Below are 26,104 nucleotides of genomic sequence, written 5' to 3' on the forward strand. Positions count from 1 at the left end.
CATCCAGCGGTTCCAACACCAAAACTTTAAAAATTCATAACTTTTGCATCGATTGTCCGATTTTGTTCAAACTTTCACTGATGTGTTCTACTAATGCTGCTGCTTTCACTCAATCCACATTGCTCTTGGGGTTTATCTTCCCTTTAAGTCCAAAGTTATTGTATTTTGTTAATCAACATTGAAGTTGCCAACAAACAAACTACATTTTACAAGTACCCGCTCTCTTACTTACGCACAGAATGTTGATGATGATGATGACGATGATGATGATGATGATGATGATGATTATTATCATTATTATTATCAATATCATTATTATTATTATTACTACTACTACTACTACTACTACTACTACTACTACTACTACTACTACTACTACTACCAGTATTACAATCATCATTATACATCATTATTATCATCATTATTTTACTTTCATTGTCGGCATTTACAACTGATACTGTGATTAGAAGGTAGCACGAGTGTGACTTCGTTGTTTTGTGCCTACTGACATTGATATCCATGGGAATTGCAAGTTTAGGTTATATTTTTGTATCTGTTTTATTGTTTTTATTTTTGTACCTAAATCAAATCAAATCTAAATCAAACAAGAAAGATAAAAGTTCACATGGTCGACACGATTTATATCGTCGACACAAGTTGAGTTGAGATTGTTAACAGATCCTCCCTTCCTGCCTCTTTATTTGTTTTTTGTTTGTTTGTTTTTTGTTTGTTTGTTTGTTTGTTTGTTTGTTAGTTTGTTTGTTTGTTTGTATCCTATTGGTAGTGCCAGAGATCAGATCACACCATTCGGTTAAGCATTTATATGATTCCTCGTTCAGATGCTTCCGTTAAAGGAAATTAATTTTGTTAATGAAATAAGTTCGTCAATATGCATTGACGTATATAGGGCTTTTGACACTCAGTGATCTAAATCATGGGGGGGGGGGGTGGAGGTTGGTGTTGGGGTTGGGGTGGGAGGGGGGGGGGGCTCATGGAGCGCGTGCCATACATGCATATCAATAGGGGGAAATATTGCCTAATTTATTTGTGTGGGAGTTTGTCTCTAGTTGGCAATTTGGGTACACAGTTATACTCAACATGATAGCATTCCCTATACCTACCCTGTCACACCTCCCCCTTAAAAAAAAAACAAACAAACAAACAAAACAAAACAAAAACAGGAATTCTGAAATAGTAGAGATTCCTGGTAGTGCATGAACTTTCAAACTTAACAACAAAACGCAGTTATTCATTACTGATCGTATTTGAATTCTGTAAGGAAGACGTCATAGCCGTGAGATAAATATTTAGCCTTTTGTCTACAAAGCCGTATCATGAATGTGGGGGAATGTTCACCTTGACGCTTCACTAACATACTAGTACTTTAATTTTCACCGTACACATTTCAACAAAACACACTCAACATGATTTGCATATTTACGTGTAAATTGAGAGAAAAAAAAAACAAACAAATATAAAATGACCACAGAATCTCATTCGGCAAAGTCGAACACGTTTGAATACACTGCCAAACAGATATAATAAGTATCATACATCCATATTTTACACATCGTTGCATCTAACCATGCTAGTAGTAGCAACAAGCAACGTTTACTATATACACTAACATCGCTGATAAACAGAGTGATCGCCTAACATGCGTTCGGGAATTTAAATAACGTGATAGCATCTGATTTGACTTTGGTAACGTTTCAACAAGTACATGTTTTACAATCTTAAAAAAAAAAGAGTACAAGGAGAAGAGAAGAAGGAAGGCGGATACTTTGCGGTATGAGGGTCAGTCAGCCTGAATCCAAAATTGGCAAGAAAAGCAACAGAAGAAAAATCGAAAAATAATGTTACTTATGAGGAATCTGAAGGAATGGAACATAAAGGCCAGCACGGACAAAATGCACTGGAAGCGTTTCATGCTTCAAACTGCGTGATTACGAGTCAATCAATCATCATTCATAGTTCGGCTGATTCGCTGCATTATCGCTTCCATCTGTGACAAGATTGACCTCCATTCACTTTGATATTCGTCTTGCCCTTTTTTTTTCAATCCTTCCGTGACATTTTCGTGTGTTCAAGCGTCCTGGATAGCTCTAGTCTCTTCACGACTTCTCTCTAAGCACGTCCAATCTCAAGAGGTAATCCACCACTTCGCAAGTGTGGTACGTCCATCTCTTTTTCGACGACAAAACAGGAAAAGTGAAGAGTACTTTCTGACATGCCTTTGAAAACAAGACATGTAACATGACGGTAGGGAAAAAAAAAAACAATAACCTATGCGTTAATGGCAGTTGTATAGTTACCAGCTAAACATAGTGAATGATTACGGTTATGGGTAATTTTGGGCTCGATTTTGTTTCTTCATCTTCATCCGCCTGTTTTGGAACCAGATCTTCACCTGCCGCTCCGTGAGACTCAGCAAGCGAGCGATCTCCAGCCGGCGGTCCCGGGTCAGGTACATGTTGAAGAGGAACTCCTTCTCGAGCTCCAGCGTCTGGAATTTCGTGTACGGGCAGCGCTTCTTCCTCCCCGAGGTTGCGGACAGCCAGGTCGGTGTGTCACCGTTCTTCGGCTTCTCCTCGTCTGGGAAGAAAAATTGAAGATGACGAAGGCAAGATAGTTGAGCGTTTATGACACCATTTTGGGATTTTATGCATAACAGCTGGAGGACAATAACCTTCTAAATATAACCAAACATTTGAAACTTATTGTTGTCCATAGACATCACGACTTCATGAATAAAACCTCATATGGAACATATTTACTCCTGGGGGAGGAAATCAGGAATTTTGTCTTTCGTTATTTCGTTTGCTTATCTCAAATTGAAACATAAAACAAAGCAAAACGAAGGACTGCTTCTGTTCAATATTAAACGTGTCTCATTTTCATTAACATGTGTGATCATAAAGGTGTGTACTCCATTTCCACTGGATGCGTGTTACATCATTGTTTCGATGTATTGAGAGGGATATTTTTATCATTTCCTGGCGAAACACATTTTACTGGTACCCGGTGTAATGAGAAGAAAAAAGAAAATTCATTCCCGTATCACGTTAATTGATTATGAGTCTTCTTTTATCATAACTTGTGCCAGTTGGGGATTGATACGTTAATGATATACAACTGAACAGTTGTTTCATTTTGTCGGTATTTTACGATTTCATGGCGGTACGTCTTTAAGATGACATGAAAAAAAAGAAAACAACACATGACTTGAGAAAGAAAACAAAGATATTTTTAATACGTTAATACACCACATAGAAATACAAGGAATTTCGCTCAAAGAAGATGTGACTGAAAATTGAATAACACTAATGTGAAAGGGTAAAATTTACAGATTTAAAGCTTAGTACATCAGTGCCATGAGGTAGGTATGAAGTGTGCTTAGACTCGTGGTAAAAAAAAGGATCCTAACTGCGGTATAGTCCGAAGTGTCAATTAAAAGTTTTTGATAAATTAGCTACACGACAGTGCTTGGATATGGCGTAATTGAAAAAAAAATATATATATAGGCCTACATGCGTGTGAGGAGTGAATGTTTATCTAGGCCTATATGTTTGTGTGCACGAGTGTGTTTGTGTGCGTGATTTTTTTTTTTTTTTATGTGTGTAATATGTGTGTGTGTGTGTGTGTGTGTATGTGTGCGCATGCACAGGAATGAGAAAGAGGTAACTACAGTTCAGACGACAGTGGATGACACCCAACTGAATTCACATCAGCGGCTTTTCACGGTAAATTACGATCTACCGCCACCATACGAATTTGGTCCTTCGAACTGTCAGGTCATGCCCCCTCACCGGTCAGAGAGCAAAGAAGTACACTCTTTCGCTGTTCCCCACGCACTGTCTCCACTAATATCACCCACAAGGGTATCACCTTCGCCCGTGTGGCCCTGGAGCATCGAACAGCCAGAGCTTACAAAGACAGACATGTACGGTTCACGGTTGCCTTAACTTGGAACGAATCCGAGATTGAATTTTAATATATGAAATCAAGCCAGAGATTGCCTGAAACTCTTCCCTCTGTGAATATGAATGATATTTGTTAAATAGGGAAGAGAGAAGCATAACCAACAACACAGTAGCAGACGAGATAAGTCGTTAGCATAATTTCCCCCTTTGCGTCTTTCATCTCAGGGCCTCTTTAGATTCACATTAACTTTGAGAAAGCGGCATTTTATATGTTCACACTAATTTGAATTTGTTCTATATTAGTTCTTTATCAGGTCACTAAAAAGAATATCATAATGATATAACCGGCTTATGCAAAGCAAATAACGATAATTCGTGCAAGTTTTGTTGAACAACTTCATACATAATAAAATTGACATTATCAGGTTCTTGTGAAATATAGATATAATGATATATTGTTATAATGTGAAGGAAAAAAAAAAGAAAAAAAACACGACTCGGGGATACACGACCAAAATTTATTGCGTTCATATTTCTTTTTTTCATTCGAAATGATCAACTTTACTAAAGCCTACATTCTAATATAATATATTTCTGGAGCAGGTGAAATTACATATTCAATTATTACTGCCAAATGGTGTACACATTCTTTTGATGATTATATTAACGAGGTGGAATTAAGAAAGAGAGTAACGTAAGAGATTTATTTATTTATTTATTTATTTATTTATTTATTTTAGTTTTAGGGGTTATAATACTTTTACACCACGTAAGGATACCTTTATGAGTAAGAATTTGTTGTAGTATACTTGTTTATATGCCATTCGTTTCTCTGGAGAAGGGTGACTAGTGAATAGGACTGACAACTGATATGTTCTTGCCAAGTTTTTAAACAATTAGTGTAGCTCTTTGTTGTTTCCCTGTAAAGTTGTTTTGTTTTGCGCAGTGACTGGATTCGACTACATGTAAAATCCAACTCACTTACATGTACTGAATTGAATTTACAATTACGGAAAGGACACTTTGAACGTATTGTTACCTATGAAAAAAGAAAATGAATGAGCGGGTGTGAAAAAGCAACTACCGAAATCCTTGCGGTAAAAGAAAAATGCACGTCGACGCCGCAGCAGAGGTGTGAGCAGATGTTAAACAGCGCCTCCTATAGTCCTAGGGGTTTCCCTCACTACACCATCAGCAAGTGCGTCGAGAAAGTACCAGAGATGCATTGTCATAATTTGTCCACCTCGTATAAATGTATAATAATTTAATGCATTTGAAGAGAAAAAAAAAAAACAACAGATGTACTTCACGATGGCTAATTCAGTATTAGTTGTTACAAGACATTCACTTATAAGAACAGGGTAAAGTTGCATGAGATTCTTGTTTATAAAGACATAGTGCGAAATTTGAATTGAATTTAAACGACGATTTAATCATAATTCAAAAATTATATAAAGAAATTAGAATGACAACTTCATGTTAAATGGATCGTATGGTTTTGGTTAAGATCTAACTTCAAGTTTCTAGCATTCTTTGGCAAGGTAATGAGAAATCTCTTATGAAATGTGTAAGAGCATGTAATTCCAAGGGGGATTCAATGTTTATTTTATGAAAATTGGCTTTGAAATGGCTGAGATATCCAAAATAGAGCGATCTCAATAATAAGTGGGACCCAACTTTTATTACGATCGCTTTGTTTTACTTTGTTTTAGGATGTGTCGGCCATTAAAAACCCGATTTCGTCAAATGAATTTTAAATTCCTTTTAGAATGGTATGCTCTGTATTATTATCTAGTGGAGTGGTTTCTAGGAATCTCAAAAAAACTTAAGAGCCAATCCTCATCCCCACCAACACTGTACTATCCCTTTAACATTCAAATAATCATTGTTCATTGATTAAGAGGGCGGAAGAGAGGAATGAAAGTTTCGATCAATTTAAGAATAAGAAAGTGGTGGATATTTCAATCAAGATTTCACACGTTCTCACGAAATAGTCACCTTTGTAGCCAAAATCATGATTTTTTAGTATGTTAATGGCACAAGTCTACGATCTTAAAAAATCACAAAAATTCCATTATTTTGGATATTAAAAAGTGCACAGGTCTCCTGAAGCGATATCAACATCAACGAATAAAAGGTAGGTCCCGCATTTTATTAAAATCTTTTTGTTTTTGGAACTCAGGCATTTCAAAACAATTTTTGTATCAAATAAACTTTGAATTCCACTTAGAATTGTGTGCTCTTTCATATTTCATAAGCAGTTTCTGAATATCTGGCAAAAAAAGTTTAGATATAAATCCCCATCTTAATCAAAACTATATAATTCCTTTATCAAGTTTTGCATCTTTTGAATACGACATACAAGTCAGTGTAAACATGGAGTGGATTTATTTATTTATTTTCTTGTGTGTGCATGGTTTGTTGCTGTTTTATGTCCTCCTGTACATTATTTTGTATGGATTCATATCACTAAGTAAATTGCTCTGGCTCTGCAAACGATTTCTGGAACATCTTGAATGTATTAAAATTAATATACGGCATGTCTCACTCACACAGCACCCAACCATTGCCAACTAATACATATTTAGCAATACTCCTGATATGAACAGCTCCTTGTCTTTACATTCACCATGTTGAGGAATTAGTCATGCTACATTAAAGGTCCAGTTTACCTTTGGGAACAGTGATTTAAATTTTTTTAAAGATATCACCTTTGATGCATTTGTGTACATCTGTAGTATCACAAAACATTCTAAAATATAATTTTTTTGCAATAAATCCTAAAATATAAGGATATATCAGTATTTTTCTCAATAAACCATAACTGTAGACGGTTTAGTATGGAAGCATTGTTATCATAACTATTGTTCACATTTTGTGTATTTAACAATACTTAACATCGATTATATGGATTCAAATTTTTTACAGTGGTTGTTTCTATCCCTAACTCACATTTTAGAACTATTCTAAAGCACTAATGCTGGGTTTTAGTTTCATCTGCAAATGGTAAATTATGCCTTTAAGTGAATCATATGTTTGGATATCTACGTATGTTATATCCATTTCATTGTAATTAAGTGATAATTACCAGGACACCTCCCCACGGCACTGACATTGCAGTTCATCCCAATATAGCTTCTGGGCGCTTCAATAGGGACTATATCTCATCAAGTGTCAAGTGTCTGTTCCATGTATTCATGTTGAAATTATTGAAGAATGGATATCCGAAATATTACAAAAATTATATCATTTACCACATTGTGTGTAAAGCACAACAGCACATTAAATTCAACTCTAGATCTACCATGATGTAAAAAAAAAGAAGAACAATTATTCAACTGGATCAATACTGCGGGGGAACTGATCATAATGTCAGTAATATCCCGATAAACAAATCACACAGAGTTAAGCCAATTTGACTTGTATGTTCTACTGCAATTGTTTTGGAAGTTACTTTTTTTTTTTTTATCCACAGTAAAAATAACTTTCAATTAAAGCTTTTGTTAAGTTCTGCATTGGCATAATGTACGTTGCAATAATACTTGTGTTTTTCAGACTTTTATTTTCTCTTTCTGTCTGATATTTTAAAACATTCATATTTCGTTAAAGCCACTGTTTACGATTCGGAGCAGTGATTAAATAATGTTCGAATTATCACATTTGATGTATAATATTCTAGCATATGATTTTTTTTTCAATAAAGTTGCAAATACAAAACAATTGTTCACATGATGTGTATGTAACAAAACATTCATTATACTAATTATCATTTCAGCGTTGCTTGTGTCTATCCCTAAACCACATTTTAGAACCTATTTTGAAGCACTAAAGCCGTTTTTTATCTGCAAACGATAAATAGTGGCTTCAAAGGTATTGTTTACCATTGGGAGAAGTAATTTAAAAATTGGTCGAGTTATCACACTTGATGCATATGTGAAGGTCATTGTATCACAAAACATCCTGCCACATAAAAGTTCATAATAAAGCTTGAATATAAGGAGATATCATTATTTTTCTCAATAAACCATAACTGCAGACGGTTCATCCTAGAAATTATTTTATCATAACTGTTGTTCATATCATTTTGTATGAAATATGAAAGAACACACAATTCTAAGAGGAATTCAAAGATTATTTGATGAAAATTGGTTTTGAAATGGCCGAGATATCCAAAACAAAGCGATCCTAATAAAATATTCATATTGGTTTCTAATTATCTCTCACAAAGTTAAAAGCTGAACAACCATCTGAACTGAAACTCTACCATCCCTTTAAGAGCGTCAGAAATAACTGTCAAACATAGATAAATCACATGTGACTGGGAATGAATGAAGTGTAACACATTATCATTTTATTTGAATTAATTTTGGAATTCTTTTTTTTTTTTTTTTTAGTCTTCAATTTCTTCGCGGGCAGGGAGTATGTGCACAATTTGGGCAGGAATACGCAGTCGTTTGTTTTGCTTTCCCGGGTAAATTATCGAATTAATCTATTCCAAATAACTTATTCATTAACATGTACAATTTGAGATAGCTTTCAAACATAAAAAATTCATTATTAATTATCCAATTGTTGATTGCTCTATGCAGAGTCTTCTGTCCGCGTACCACAGTTCTGAATTCGGACTATGAGACCGTTGGTATACGTGTCTCTTTGTTTCGGTTATTGTTTTGAAGTTTTTCTTTATGTTTTGAGTCATGATGTCAATATAATAATTACGTCTCTTTATTTTGTATGCTTGTTCTTGGCCGACTAAACGATATGAGGGACCAACGTTTAATGTGCAGAATCAGACCCACTTCTTCTCGTTTTTGATACCGGCCTTTTTCTTCGCTACGAAAGCTATCATAATTTGTTCCAGGCTAACAAGTCTCAAAAAATACGTAAAACTCTGAATTTAAAGGGATCGTATAGTTTTGGTTGAGACCTACATGCAATTTCAGGTAGTACATTTTTGGGTGAGATAATGAGAAACCTCTGAAATATTAAAGAGCATGTAATTCTATGAGGAAGTCAGCGTTTATTTGATGAAAATTGAGATATCCAAAAAAGAGCGATTCTAATAAAGTGTGGGACCCACACTTTATTACGATCGCTTTGTTTTACTTTGTTTTTGGATGTTTCAGTAATTCCAAACCCGATTTTCATCACATAAACTTTGAATTCCTCTTAAAATGGTATGCTCTGTACTGTAGCGTAACTGGTATCTCGCAAAAATTTAAAAGCCAAATTCTCATCTCCACCAATATGACTGAGGATTTCTGCTATACAGGTCCTATTTGTGGAAGCGACTACAGACTACAGGTATGCGGAATACACGATTATTTACAAATGACCTGGAACTTTTAAAGTTTTGGTCTGCCTGAGTTTATCAAACTATTGTCATATCCACTTATAGAGACTACAGCATATACATAGCGGTGGATAAAATGTATAGTTTAGCATATCATCTATTGTGTTCGGGCAGTCGAGTGCGCTTGCTGATTTCCGTTGGCGGTAAAGTTATGAAAAAGAAGTGGCTTTTCAGAACGTAATGACTTGAGGACAATCATTAGTGAGGCAAGCGGTGATCCGTCTCCACAAACAACAAACCAAACTCGTGTCGTTGAAGAACGCAGGACATAATAAAGAGAAAGGGGAGAGCAGGAAAGAGAGGGAAAGATAGAAAGAGAGAAGGAGAGAGGAAGACAGAAAAGGAGAGAGGAAGTATAAATACTGCCATGACGCAAGTATTTCACAGTGGACTTCAAAATGTAAAGGTATAAAGTACCTGATCACTCCACCCCACAATACTTTTTCCCCCTCGTTTTAAATTTGGTATAATGAAAGGGCCTCGACGGATGATTAATGTGGCGTACCAAGGGCGTATGGGCCATTCCAGCATGTTTGGGGTGCTTAGCCCTAATTTCAAAATATGCCGTCTCCCTTTTCATGTCGCCCGACAATCTCTCAACTACCCCCCTAAAAACCCTGATTTTTTCTAACCGCCATGACCCCCCCCCCCAAAAAAAAGGAAGATTTCTCTGACGAAAAAAAAAAAAAAAAAAAGATACGACCGCTACAGAAAACATTGCCTTTATGATGTGAATGTCTGCTATGTGATATATATATTTTTTTTAATTTCAACGAAATGGTAAGTTCGTGGTACTCCATTACATCAGAATTATTAAACCATGTGTCTATTAAAGACATTATTTATCATTTACAATATGAAATTTTATAATTATAATTACAATATAATCAATGTTACGTGTTGTAAAATACACAAAATGTGAACAGTAGTAATAATAATACAAAAAATATATATATATAGACTAACCCATCTACAGTCAGGCCTGTATGGTTTATTGAGAGAAAAAATGTTATTGTCTATATGATATATATATATATATATATATACATAAAATGTGATATATGGAACATTTTTTTTTTAATCACTGCTCCCAATGGTAAACATTTACCATTAACTTTTTGGCTTCCAAGACAGTTGCACATTTTCTAATGCTCATGTTTCCCAAAATTAAGAAAAAAAAAAATGTGTGATAAGAACGTTTCCTGTGATTTTTCATCCCCTTACCGTTAGTTCCATACCTCCACTTCTGATAACATGACATCGACAGTAATATGTTCCAACCTGCTCCATTTCTAAATATCTGACATGAGTTTTCTGCAGAACTTGTGCTGGAATTTAAACTTCATGCGCAACATTACATTTTTTTTTTGCATGCATATCTGATGTATACACAGGATGAAAAGAAAAACAAAACAAAATAATGATCATGTATAATTCGCGCTCCCTATAGTGAGTGGCAAAGTTATGATTTGTGATCAGTTATCATGAACGTATATAGGCGTCATCAAAATTTTCCGAAAGGTTCACGTGTTTTCTATAGCAATAGTAAAATGAGATAATTGCAAAAGCAAATTAGACGAGGTAGCGATGTAATGGCCAAACAAGTATCACACTGGTCCACTTTCAAAATTAAAGGCACAATCTACCATTTGCAGATGAAACAAAAACCCAGCATTAGTGCTTCAAAATAGTTCTAAAATGTGAGTTGGGAATAGAAACAACCAATGTAAAAAACTGAATCAGTATAATCAATGTTAAGGTATATATAAAATGTGAACAATAGCTATAATAAAAATGTTTCCAGACGAAACCGTCTACAGTTATAGTTTATTGAGGAAAACAGTGGTATCTCCTAATATTTTAGGATTTATTGCGAAATTTTTATATGTTAGGATGTTTTGTAATACAACTGACCTACACAAATGCATCAAAAATGATAACTTCAACATTTTTTCAAAATCACTGCTCTCAAAGGTAAACAAGACCTTTAATGTCAGTTCGTTTGAAAGAAAATAACAAAGAAAAAAAATCATCTCTTCTTTGATGTTACTGCGACAATACCCCAGCAACGACCTCGAGAAAAAAAAAAAACAATGGGGGGGGGGGGGTTGCGTTGGGTCTGTTGACAACCAAAATGTTACTACGTAGTATTCGTTTATTTATGCATTTATTCATCTAGACGCATGTTAACATTATCTATCGATTCCCTTTTCTTTCATACATTTTTCCACAGAGCGTACGCAATGTATAGAAACTGCCTCAACTATCTAAAGTTTTAATTAGAACACCCCTAAAACGGGAAAAAAATCCAATAAAAAAGTTTTACAAATTTGCGGGATGTTGTTTTTAGCATTGATCCAAAAATATAGTTCATATATCAAGATTCTGTATAATCAAACGTTAAGTGAATACCGTTCGTGCCCTTGGGTAACAATATAATTATTTCACCATCATAACACATCATTCGGAAAGCGACTTACAAATGTAATTGTTGATCAACATTAGGTGATTTGTAGTCATTTATATATCGATCAATATGACACATTGTCACATTTTGCCAATTTATTGGTGCGTGATAGATCTAAATAATTTTCCATATCCTATTAATATCATGAATATTATAAACATTTTCAGTAAGGACACTCTCTATACAGGATGACTATGAAATGGTTGTCGGAACACATGTGATGTAAAAATAGAGCGGTATATCGCACTCATGATGCGTTACCATACCTACGACTGCAATCCATTTGCCTCCCATGTCCACAGCTAAGAAATAACCGTTGATAATCATTGGTTCAAACAGAAAGACGAGCCTTTTTTTTTTTTTTTTTTGTTTTATGCACTTTATTTTATTCATTTCCTAGTTCTCACGAGGGCTGACCCTTCCATTAAAAGGGAAAAAAGAAAAAGAAGTCTTGTCTGGAAATAGGAAGTGATAATGGGAATTTACTCGTAAGAAAAATCAGTATCACGAACATAATTAAAAGACTATCATTGTAACTCTATCATTGCGATTATATTGGCTAGGACATCATTTTTGTTGCTCAACTCGGGCATTCTTCTTTGCCCCACACCTTCAGTTTAATGTTGGATCAGAAGGAAGAGAAAAGATCATTTTGGAAAGCATGATCATAACACTAAATAAACTTTTAAAGTAATTAATTATTCATACGTGTGCAATGTAACAGCACTGTGCCGAGATGTGTAACTAAATAGGACAAAATAGGGGTTAAAAAAAAAGTAAAATGATCTGCTCTTGGGAAAAGATCGTCAAACATTGACACAACAGAAGAAAATGTCTTTCACGGTGTATCCACTGTAATGTGACACATTTTGTGTATCCACTGTAATGTGACACAAAACGGTTGCTAGCTTTGAGAGTCATTTCGAGGAACATCGGGCAGGAGAGGAGAAAGAGAAAGAGACAGGGAGATCCCTTTCATTGCGGCTGAAATATCTGGATATAAATTAATTAAGAATGCGCACAGGCCTGGTGATAAATTATACGGCGCTACCCAAACAGTATACAAATCGCTTGCAGCACGCGGGCCTCCGCCCCGTCGACTCGCGACAGACTGCTGGCTTTGGGGAAATTATTCAATTACAGCTGATCGGAGGGAGAGCGCGTTCTCTCCGAATACCCTCTGACTTCGAATCAACACTGCTGCGGGTTCCTATCCATGCCCTTCTCGTTTATGCTTCTACTTCATTTTCGATTGAAATCCTTCCTTATTAAATCGGCATGGTGTGATGAAAACATAAACAGGTACATTTTCTCACGTCATCGCTATTTATCGACGGAAGTAAGATTTATACATTAAAATTGCGAGTGCGAAGAGCAGCAAGGAAAATGTGATATGATGTTCAACGCAATTTTTGGAGAGCGGCGAGAGAGAGAAAGGCGAGTGGAGTCTCACAATTAATTGAGATGTATTTGGTTGGTGATAATCAATGGCTTTGTAATGCCCGTCCCGAGGGTCTGCTTTCTATCTTACCTTGTCAGGTTTCCTTTCTGATGTGTTAAGGAGCAACACTTGACGGTGATAGTTCTACTTGTCTTCAAAGGCATGAGGTCCGAAACGACGCTTACTGACGCAATTATACCTTAGCATGCCTTAGAATACACTGACCCACCCGGTTTGGAGGCATAGGATCATAGCAGACGATCTATATACGTTTATTTATCATGACGTACATTAATCGATAATGTAGCAGACGATCTATATACGTTTATTTATCATGACGTACATTAATCGATAATGCCATGTATAGATTTGTGAATGTTATTGTCGTGCTTGAGCAGAGAAACTAATACTCTGAACAACCCAAAACATAATACACTTAATAAAGATGATGACATAGCTGGATTACATAATTATTCCAAATACGTAGCAGTGTAATTCCATCACAATATCCCTTACAACTTCACCTGTGTAGAATTTATGCATGTTTGCTCCTTTTGTTCTGTTTCGTTGAGAACCAAATCATTCATTCCAGGGCTGCCAACATTGGAAACTAGTTGAGAGTTAGACTCCCATAGGCCAATGCTATAATTTAGGAGTCAAAATAAGTGAGATCAATAGAAGTGCACGCAAATGAAATAAAGTTTTAGAGTGAGAAAGGACCAAAATGAGTGAGTCTCACTCTCAGTGAGTGAGAGTTGGCAGCCCTGCATTCTTATGTAAAGTTGCTATGCCACGATCCTTGCTCATTGTGATTTGTTATCAATTTAAAAAAAAAAAATGTTCTTTATCCCAATCGATATAAATCCTACTCTGTATTCAGTATAACCAATTTATAGATGTCCAAAATGTCTGAAAATCACCCTGACGTCTACAATTGAATAATATGATAAACAACATACAAGCCAGTGACTGATACGGTGATCGACAGTGACATCCGGTCTATATTGAAGGATACCAAAACAAAACACCACAAACTGCGGAGTAATTTTGCACATCCTCTGGAATTGATTAAAAGGGGAAATATGAATGAAATAATATAGCAATTGCTATAAGAAAGTAAGAACCCGTTGGAATTTGGATTTAGTATTTTTAATATTTACCAAAGACAGTGGTGGTAGGACAGACCATTCACCAAACTCGATAGGGTGATATGTGTTAATTGATGCTTTGATATCAACACCATTATTATTTGTCTCTTTTTTCAGCGCTGATTATCATTGAAAGCCTCGGTCACCAAAATTGAGAACTTCTTTCGTGACATCAAGCCCCCACAACCTTTAACGGTGTCTTTCGTATCTTATCGATATAACATTGCATTGTGTAGGCCTACGTTATTTCGTATCATTACCAGATAGGCACGTCTACCATATAGTTACAGATACATGAACACAAATCACAATCTTTATCCTGGTCTATTGATGTTACAATATGGCTATAGTGTAACGTTCTTATCTCTTCTAGCTCCCATCTATAGTATTGCGATAAAATCAAATCCAGGTAGCTCTAATCAATAAAAAGGGAATTTCTCACATACCCATCTTGATCTATTTGTCCGATATGAGATATTAACTCAGCATGAAAATGTCTGGATTAATGTAATACAAGTATCAGAGGATGCACATTTATGTCTTTACAGGCCTACTTGTTGCATCGTTTCGTTTGAGACGGGACAAAAGCCAACAGTCACACAGGAACAACCCCCAAACGTAACTGTTTATCAATCAAACCAAGATGTCTGTACGATTTGATGACAAATATTACCATGTATAACAACGATCACGCAATCTGTAACATCTATCGGAGTATTGAGGGGAGTTGATAAAAGAAGGTTGGTGGGAGATGTTCGTGAGATCAGGAAGCTACAGCTACATGGTAAAAGCAATGGTAAGATCAAGGCCAAATATTGCATTGTTAGGCAAGCCGTTTGAAAGAGTACATAGCTTACTAACATTGAAATAACCTTGTGAGCATTTTTATATGTACTTTCGCATTTGAAACCGCCACGTTGATCACAACTATTTAACAATTGAGTTATATAGGCCTACATTTTTTTTTTTTTTGCAGCTTATATCAACGTACTTTTCAGAGGGGTGAATCGGTAGAAACATACAAATAATATAGATAACACGTGTTCCTTGAGTAAATTATTGTCTTGGATAGATCATTAGTGTTGTCAAGACACGTAAAATGAAGTGGTAAAATTTAAAGGGGGATTACAAGTGAATTTTATCTCGATATCCCGCGCAAATAAAGTTATGGCCTTATACATTCAGGCCACAACCTTGCGTCTTCCATAGAGCGTGACCCTGTAGTGGCTGACCGGGTAATCAGCGGGCTGGTTTTCAACAGCTCACCGCTCGCTGTGCAGGCTAATCGGACTGGAATTCCTTCGCGTTAATACTTTCATCCTTCACGACATTTCGCGTTTACTTCTGAGAATATTTCGTTTCATTCAAAACCTCAGGTGACATACAACTTTTATGGGACGAAACTAATATGGTGCTGACACGCTTTGAGCTTGAAATTGATCGAGCACATGGCGACTTCAGAAAAAAGAAGAAGAAAAAACCCTCCACATCACAGAAAATGCGTCAGCTAGAAAAATTTATCAAGATGTGAGTAAGTATATTGTTTAAATTTTAGACACAAATAGCACATACACTGTAATAAGTCTTACCCACATAATTATATTGAGCAAAGTTACTAAACTATAAACCATTCACCAATATGTTAGATTCTTACCACATAGGTACTTAATAAATAAACTTGAATCGGATGCTCAAGCACAGTAAAAATACCTTAAAATACATGCATAGGCCTATGTATAATGTATATGTATAATTATGTACATATAACATACGTATATAGTATAATGTATATAACATACGTATACATGTATAATATATGACACCTTAAGACTTCATAAGACTTCTGTGAGAGATGATCTTTAATTGCGCAATAAAAATACCCTGCAGTCTATTACTTTGGTGACAGACTATTATCTTCTGAGGTCGTATGCTGCAAATTGATTATGATACAGTATGCCTAGCGTAATACCGTGCTACTGATACTAATTACGCTTAAGCCATTTTATTTGTTAATCATAGTTATAATCACAAGACTCGAACACGGTATGCCAAATTGTTTGATAGTCCGCGTATTACGGTCTAGTTCTTAGCTTCCTGTCTAGATAATTTACAACCATGCACTATTAAGGCAATACGTATTTCATGTGCTCAAGGTAATAGTAATAACAATAATAATAATGAATAATACATAAATAATAATAATAACAATAATAATAACGAAGTTCTGCAAGCAAGTACGCGCTGACATAGGCACAATTCTTACACGATATACACATTTACTGGACTGTTTCGTCTACTGTGTGTATGTCAAAGATTTCAAACGGGAAGATCGGGCTTCAATGTTGACAAAGGAAATAGGCCTACCTATTATAGGGTAAGTCGCTCACTAGAAATAGCATGTCTAAAACTTATTGACATTGCATTTGTCAATGACGTCAAAAGCTCCTTGATCCAAATAAACGATGGATCAATGAAAATCAATAATTTTGGTTCGTTAGGCATCGGTAGGAATCATAAGGATTAAACCAAACATATCAATAATTTACTAGTAGTTGTAATAAAATCAAAATATCTATGTCTGAATGTGTACTGGATTTTGTGGACCAGTATCCACATTTTACGGCAATTTATGTCTTGGTCTCACGACAAACGAGAATGAATGACGAAAAATATGTCGTTAAATTTGGATGATACTCGCAGTAATGCAGTACCTCTTGTATCGCATGTCAGCATGTCTATGATGACATCGATGCATTCCTCAAACCACTGGGGAATTCGGGAATAATCTAAAACGGCAACGCGATCGGAAATGAACATTGGTGTAGTCTGCCCGAGGGGGAGGAAACAATGATTATGTTGATAGCTGAACTCTCAATCAGCACACGCGAACATGGTTTCAGCTCCCATCAGACATTCGGACAAGTTTGTCTGCTGTACACGTCGGTATTGTAGGAATGTGGATGATTAAGCAATCATTATTCGATGGATACGAACAAAACTACTGAAACATTATAGGAGTACATTTTTATTGTTTTTTGTATGTATTTTTATCCATTCATTTATTTCCTATGTTTTGTTTGTCGTTATTATTATTATTATTATTATCATTTTATTCTTATTATTATCATTAATATTATTATTATTCGTAGTAGTAGTAGAGGTAGCTGTATCATCGTTATCATTATTGTTATTATCATTACTATCATTATCATCGGACCTGAGTTCGATTCCCGCCCAGTGCTTACGTCCTTGGACAAGATGTTTTTACCCACTATGTCCCTCTCGACCCAGGTGTATAAATGGGTACCTGGCAACGCTAGGGTAATAACAACGGCAAGGCCCTCTGGTAGAGCAGTGGCAACACTGAAGAGGCTACCCTAGATAAATAAGACCTTGTTATTATCATCATTATTACTGCTCTTGGCCATGACTTACCAACCTAACAAACAAAGAGCATACAGGCTATTGTATACTAATGCTTTTATTCTGTACTAACTGCTTTTGCTAGGCCACAGTATCATTGTTTTTCTCTGTGGTTTGTTTCAATAACATTCATATATAATCATTCATTATACTATATAATTATAGGCCTACTTTATGTTCTATATATCATCATCATCATCATATAACATCATACATCGTTATTAACACACGCAAACATACATAGATACATACATACATACAAGCAGCCTACATACATACATGCATATAGGCCTACATAGAAGAGTTACACAAAAAAGGGTACTTGCGTTTCTTGCGTTTCTAAAGTAGTCATTGATATCATTTTGGATCTGTATTGGGACCCACTCTGTTCTTAATTTATATCAACGATTTGCCACAATCCACAGATTACTTCAGTTTTCGATTATTTGCGGATGATTCGAGTTTATTTCATTCTTTTTCATCTGGAACTAAGAATATTGACTTAAAGGAAGTTGAACATAATTTCTTAGACGTTATGAAATGGTGTAATGCTAACAAATTAACAATCAACACGTCCAAAACAAAGTATATAGTTTTTAAAAGTAAACGTAGACATGTGGAGATAAATGGAAATATTATGGTACGCACAGACATTATAGAGCAGGTACATTCGACTTTCTTTCTGGGAGTTAATATAGACGAAAACTTATCGTGGCGAAAACATATTGAGTGTGTCTCTTCCTCAATGAGGAAAACAATTGGAATCATATTTAGAATTAGACAACTTGTGCCTAGACAAATCTTACAATTATTATACAATACTCTTATCCTTCCGCGTATGTCTTATGGACTAGAAGTTTGGGGATGTACATACCACTCATATCTTCAATCTATATTTTTGTTACAAAAGAAATTAGTGCGTGCAATCTGTTTCAAAGGACCTAGGGAGCATACTGGCCCTTTATTTCATCGTTTACAAATGCTAGATGTTTACAGACTATACCAATTTGTAATTGGAACTGTAATGTTTGACCTTATCCATCATACTTTACCGCATGATATCTCTGATTATTGTTTTGAAATTGACCATAAGCATGATACAAGGTTTAAAAATAATATGAATTATAAATCAATAAGAATCAGATCTGAAACAGGTAAACACGCCTTATCATATGCAGGCAGTAAAATTTGGAGAGGATTTCCTCATTATGTCAAAAAGATAAACACCCGTAATGCTTTTCGGATATCATTGCGAAAATATCTGTTATCAATATAACAATGATCCCCTATAAAAACATGTAAATAATTATGTACATATAACAATTCTTCTGTAAATATTGTAAATACGTTATATTATAATCTATATCATTGAGAGGACTGGCCTCGACTAGCCTGCACGCTATTGCCAGTTCTTTTTTGCCAAACTATAACTATTAATTGTTGTGACTTTGTTGACGATGTTTGTTTGTTTGTTTGGTAAATAAATCTCATTTCATTTCATTTCATTTCATTTCATTTTCACAATCGCACATTCAACATCTATTGCACAGAATTCATAATTTATTTTAAGACAAAACTGCCAGCAACATCACAAAGACCCTTCAAACTTTATTGAACATTACCCGCACCGTATACACAACTCACTATCATCAACATCCAGAGGGAATTCATGACATTACACATAGAATATACTTCAACATAATAGTCCAGTGCCCATAAAGCAACTTGATCTCACTATCCACCATGGAGTTAGTGCAAGTGATAGCAGATCGCAACAGGACGCCTCATTGCACATCTAGAAAACTGGCGTTAAAATGGCATTCTACTCTGCATGTATCCAGGCTTCGAAAGTCGTTAACACAAGCAAAGAGTTACCATGTGCAATAATCGCCAAACTCTAAATACATTTCAATTCAGTTAAATTCCAATCAGGCCGATTATTTCAAATGCAATAATTACCAAAAGCCAACATGATACAAAATAAATGTTCATAAATTCAAAAGCGGCTAAGACTAATAGGGAAGTGTATAGCCTATGCCAAGCTGAACAAAAATTACTGTGTTATTGTTTTATCAGGAATTGTTTTGAAAACATACTCTGCTGCTTTTTCCTATGTGCATGGTTAAAACTTACATCGATTATATTACTTTAAACAGGTGGAGCATAATTCCATAAAGTATGTATATGTTAAACATTATTCTCTACTTGTTCTCTCATTAACAGCTGTAAATGTCCCATATGCTGTATGTGAAAAGGGGGGGGGGAGTACTTAATACTGGACGTTACTCTCTTTTCTTCTCCTTTTGTTTGATCACCCTTGTAGGATACACCTTAAAGAAGAAATCCAATTCAGAATTTTATCAATTTCATAAGAAATATAACAAAAAAATCCCTGCAGAACAATACAAAATGATCAGTATCGGATAAGAACTAAGGAAATTATGACATTCTAAAATTTCAATATTTTTTGGAAAACACTTCTTGACCAGTCATGATAAATATTCAAATCAGCAAGTTGATGATGTCATGCTTTCACAATTTCTTATTCATTTAATAAACAGAAATGACAAAAATCTTGTATGTTAGCTGTATAAATATAAAACTTGCCTTTTAACCACCCCCCAAAAAACAACAACAATAAACGAACAAATTTCAACGCAGATATAATCATATAGGTGGCCTATTATCATACTTTAAATATTCATACTACACCTTAAAGGAGGAATCCACTTCAGAATTTTATCAATTTCATAAGAACGAGAAATAAAATCCCTGCAGAACAATGCAAAATGATCAAAATCGGATAAAAAATATTTAATGAAGTTATGACATTCTGAAATTTCAATATTTTTTTCGGAAAACACTTTTTGACCAGTTGTAATGAATATTGAAATCAGCAAGTTGATGATGTCATGCTCCCACAATTTCTTATTCATTTCATATACAGATATGACAAAAATCTTGTATTTCAGCCGTATGAATACAAAACTTGCCTTTTAACCACCCAAAACAAAAAGAACAAGTTTTAACCCAGATCTAATCATATAGGTGGCCTATATATATATATATCATACTTAAATTATATAGGTATAGAAATATGTTTTACCTGTATTCACTAAAAATATCCTTTGTTTAATCTAATTTCATCTCTAACATAGATGAGAAATTGTACCAGCATGACGTCATCAACTCTCTCATTTGAATATTAACAAGGACTGGTCAAGAAATGTTTTGTGAAATTTCAAAAGGTCATATCTTCCTACAATACAATCCGATTTCTGTCATTTTTGGAACGTTCTGTAGGGATTCCCCCCCCCCCCTCTCTCTCTCTCTCTCTCTCTCTCTTTCTTTTAGAGATTTTTTTTTTTGGGGGGGGGGGAGGGGGAGGGGGAGGGGGAGGATTTCCCCTTAAAGGGACTGTACAGTACTGATTGAGGTGAAGATTCAGGTTTATACATTTTTCGGTGAGATAATGAGAAACCTCTTATTAAATATGAAAGAGCATATGATTTCAAGAAGGATTTAACATTTATTTGTGTATTTAATGAAAATTGGCCTTGAAATGGATGAGGTATCCAAAAAAGTGATCCTAATAAAAATAACTATTGACAGGCCACGACTTTTATTAGGATCTCTTTGTTTTGCTTTGTTTGTTTTTTTTTTTTAGATATCTCAGTCATTTCAAAACCGATTTTCATCAAATAGACTTTTGATTCCCCGTAGAATTGTATGCTATGTAACATTTCAAAGAGTGGTTTCTTAATATCTCGCAAAACGTTACAAGCTGAATCCTTACCTCAACCAGTACTGTCCAGTCCCTTTAAGTTTCCCCTTTCAGTTTACTGCACAGAAAGGGGCAATTATTTTCTTGACAAAAAAAAAACCAAAACACCTTGATTTTATTGAATGTAGCAAACTATATTTGAAAGAACTTAACGGCGATACTATAAATGCATGAACGCCTAATGACTCGTTCGCACGATGTTTTTTTTTTTTTCAAACATTTGATAAAATAGCATAATATCTTCTTCTTCTTTTTTTAACAAATATGAACGTTCCTTGGGTGCAAGCAGTTTCAGTTAATCAAAAACAACATATTTGATCACTGAGTAAAACAATATTCGTATTTTCCATTAGAAATACATGTTAACAAATTAACAAGAGTCCATGATCCATTACTCTGCTGCATTTGACAATTATTACGGTAGCATAAACTTTTAACTGAATCCATCTATTAATATATCAAATGTATTTTGTCAAATATGTCACCTGTATTATTATATGAGGCCAGCTGGTTTATCATTATATCTCTCAAGGAATGAAAACAGCAAGTAAGTAATTCTTTAAAACAGAGAGCAGACCAAATATTTTTACTAGGAATATGATCATAATCAGCGCGTTCCGTTTGGATAAGACTAAACTTTGGATACTTGAATCATTGCCGTTGGCGCTTGTGCGCATCTGATTTTAGTGACTAAGATGTTGTCATTTCCAGTGAAAGAGAAACAATACAGGCATCGACAAAGTAGCCATCAACTAGCCATTAGATAATAAAAGGGGCAATACTCTATCCTAGAGCGAATAGCACAAACCATTCGGATACTTTCGATACCGAGATCTTATTCGTCCATTAATTCTTCTTCGGTTTTTTTTTTTCTTCTTTGTGTATAACTACCCGTTATATATATTCTACTATCGGTTGGAAATGGGACTATATTTGCCAGGTCGATGACCACAGGTCAGTGACGCCTGCACGTGGAAGATCCAGTGGGGCATTGTTCGATTCGACCTGTACTATACTCCCTTCATTCATTCAAGAAAAAAACTTGGTTTTATTTTGGGTGAAGGTGACAGCAAGGGGGGCATAAAAACAGCAGCGTAGCATCTCGATCGGTGAGATGTATGGCCGTCTTGACGGATTTCTCACTCCCCAGCAACCCGGGCGCGGGTTATTAATGTGGGAGCAGCCCCGGTCTGACCTTAAACCTCCATTTGTTGTGACAGGACCCACGTTTTAAATGGGCAACACTACAACTCTACACACACACACAACCGCACTCACTCAGTCTTTCAGCTGCCTGACGAGTGTTGCGTCTACAAATCTCGGAGGTAAATAATTGCCTTTCTCTGTCATTGACCTTTCTCTACCGTCCTCTTCTTTTCTCCCATTTACTAATTCCTGCTCCCTTAGAAAAAAAAAATGCTACACTTGCCACTGATAGCAAGGTAATTTGGCTGTAATGCGCCACAACAGCGAAAATACAACAAACTCCGAGTGCCAAACAGCGCTCCCCCAAGAGCGTCGATTCATCATCCCGCCACATCTCAACGCGATACATCCCGTTGAAGAGCGTTCGAGTAACGCTTACGATCGCAGATCGTCTGCACGACAAGCCTCATGTAAAACCATGCGTTCTGTCACTACACAAGCATGAAGTAAGTAACCCCCAACCAAAAAACAAAACAAAACAAACAAACCATGAACAATAAATAGAAACAACAACTATTGAAGTATTCTAAAGCAGTTTACAAATCCACCTTTGTCCTTTGGATGTTTAATAACATAGCGCACTCAAACTTGAATATTCGACTTTTTTTTTAACTTGGCATAACCTCTTCGACTCCGACTAGAAATGAATGAAGAAATATTGAAGCGTCGTTCAGACGTTGTTGTGGCGTGTTAGAGCCAAATTACCTCGCTGGCAAGTGTAGCATTTTTTTTTTTTCTAAGGGAGCAGGAATTAGCAAATGGGAGAAAAGAAGAGGACTGTAGAGAAAGGTCAATGACAGAGTAAGGCAATTATTTACCTCCGAGATAACGTTTTCCCGCCATCCCTCATGAAAAGCACATACTAGTAAGTAGATGTGATAAAAACAATACATACGTTTACACTGACCATCGCACACAAAGTGTGTGAGCTCAAAGTCGGGGTACCGCAGAAACATTGTCGTTTTTCATTCATTTCATTCATTCATTTTTGACGCTCTGATAACAATCGTATACACTTAGCACATAGGCGCACATGAACAAAGATGTGTTCTTATATATATATATATATATATATATATATATATATATATATATATATATATATATATATAAGTGTGTGAACACGCACTCAGCTTCTGTTAAAGGTCAAGTTTACCTTTGGGAGCAGTGTTTTCAAAAATGTTCCAAATATCACATTTGATGCATATGTGTAGGTCAGTTGTATCACAAAACATCCTACCATATACAGTTTTCGCCATTAAGCCTAAAATATAAGGAGATATCAGTGTTTTCTCAATAAACCGTAACTGCAGACGGTTTAGTCTGGAAACAGTTTTATCATAAGTATTGTTCACATTTTGTGCATTTAACAACACTTAACATCGATTATATGGATTCAAATTTTTGCAGTGGTTGTTTCTATCCCTAACTCACCTTTTAGAGCTATTTTAAAGCACTAATGCTGGGTTTTTGTTTCATCTGTAAATGGGCAATTCCGCAGTTAGAGGGACATGACCATAAAATTTCAATTCGGTTTTTTCCTTGATTTTGTCTTTGACTTCAGAAAGAACACATTGATAATTCAGGAAAAACAATTTTTTAGGGTATCTTGATAGTTTTAGGTATTGAATTCACCAATTTTGAACAAGTAATCTTTCAGATTGAATTTCATCAGCAAAATCTCCATAATGGCAAAGAAGATAGCTAGTGAAGTTAAATGCCATTTTCTAGCCACAAATATTGTATTCATAGAGGCAATGTAGTGCTTTCATGGATAGATTAAGTAAAATCAACTTAAATGTCTTCGAAATGCAAACATGGGTGCATTTCCCCAACCATTGGACAGTCATGTAACGTTACTAACCAAAAAGTGAAATTTACCTCCAGAGAGTATAAAGTGTCTGTGAATGAAAATATTTCAATTTTTCCTGCTGTGTCCAATGACTAACTGAAATATAAAAATAAGTATTACTAATCATTATAGTAGTTAGAAATAACAGCAGTCAAAATGTGTAACGTTACTAACCACGTAACGTTACTAACCACAGCCTGTGTGTATTGTAACGTTACTAACCATGAAATAAGTGAATAAGACTCCAATGGACAGGTCCTGGTCTGGCAAAATTTTGCCTGATGATAGAGCCAGATGTCAACTACAGGATTACATGGTCATACAGTAAAAAGAAATTGGCTTCTTTTTTTAGTAAATTAATCATGCAAATTTACGCATGAAATCATATTTTCACCTATAACTCCATAAAAAAGACTGAAGGATTGCTAAATTTTAGTGTAAGAGTTCCTCAAGACACATCAAACAATTTTCTTGCAAAAAAAAATAGCAAAATCAAAATCAGTTTCTTTTGTTTTTTTATTGTTTTGTTAATTTCTTATGTATTTTAATTTTTTTTACCTTTTGTTTCCTATAGTGTTTTTTTTTTTTTTTTTTTGCCAAAATTTGTTGCAGGCACTTTTTCAACCTTATCTACATCACAACTGATTAATTTCACTGGTCAAAGGTTGAAACAATCTAATTAATATCAAGTTAACGAAAAAACACAATTTGCATTGGATTTGCACACGATATCATGAATTTGAGCTGTTTTCAGGGCCAGCAGAGTATTTTGTGTGGAAAGTAGTGTTAAAAACAATTGAGGCCATCGCTTCAAATTTTCTGTCCCAATTTGAAATTATCATACAATGGTTTGTCGGGGTTAATTACGCTTCAGGCACAGCGAACAGACTTTTGTTTTCAGAACAATGCAGAGATTAGACATTCAAACTGGTCTAAAAGAAAAAAAAATACATGTCTCCAGACTTGAATAAACATGAATTCAACTAATACACTGTATTATTTGAGTTAATGTCATATGACTTAAACTACTTTCACAATAATATAAAACATTGCATTATGCTGGATTCCTATTGTGCAATGACTACGCACACCACAATTGGCCATACACTGTACGTACTACATACCGGTACATTAGTTTTTGCTCTTTGATTTCTTTCCCCTTTATTAAAGGTACTCTTGATAAGGAACACGTTAACTGTTTTGCTCAATAAAACAGGCTGCTTTTGTGAATTACTGTGAGTCATGATAAACAGTGATTGGCAAAGTTATGAAACTGTGGATAACACCTGACCTAGCCTTTAAAAGTCCTTTTTTTTTTAGTTTGTAATTTATGCAAACTTTTTTCTAGTCGTTTTTAACATGTACAAGTACAATGGTACTATACTGCATGGGTTTGATGATTGAAATAAGAGTTTCATGTCTGATCTGATGTTTCTTAGCTTTAACTTTGCATTCTCATGGGGAAACATGTAATGATTTGAGTTAACACACAATTCTGAAATCACTG

The 26,104-nt window shown here is 35.1% G+C and overlaps 1 protein-coding gene across 1 annotated transcript in view; it reads right to left on the reverse strand.

Annotated features, from left to right (window-relative positions):
* Positions 1 to 2,341: 2,341 nt before the first annotated feature.
* The window catches only part of LOC140238041 (uncharacterized), a 33,894-nt gene continuing 10,131 nt past the window's right edge, over positions 2,342 to 26,104 (reverse strand). The window contains exon 2 of the mRNA XM_072317966.1: positions 2,342 to 2,595. Within this exon, the coding sequence (XP_072174067.1) occupies positions 2,342 to 2,595 (254 nt within the window). The remainder of the gene's footprint in view (positions 2,596 to 26,104) is intronic.

Source organism: Diadema setosum, chromosome 14, assembly GCF_964275005.1.
Source record: "Diadema setosum chromosome 14, eeDiaSeto1, whole genome shotgun sequence".
In the NCBI taxonomy this organism is placed as follows: Eukaryota; Metazoa; Echinodermata; class Echinoidea; order Diadematoida; family Diadematidae; genus Diadema; species Diadema setosum.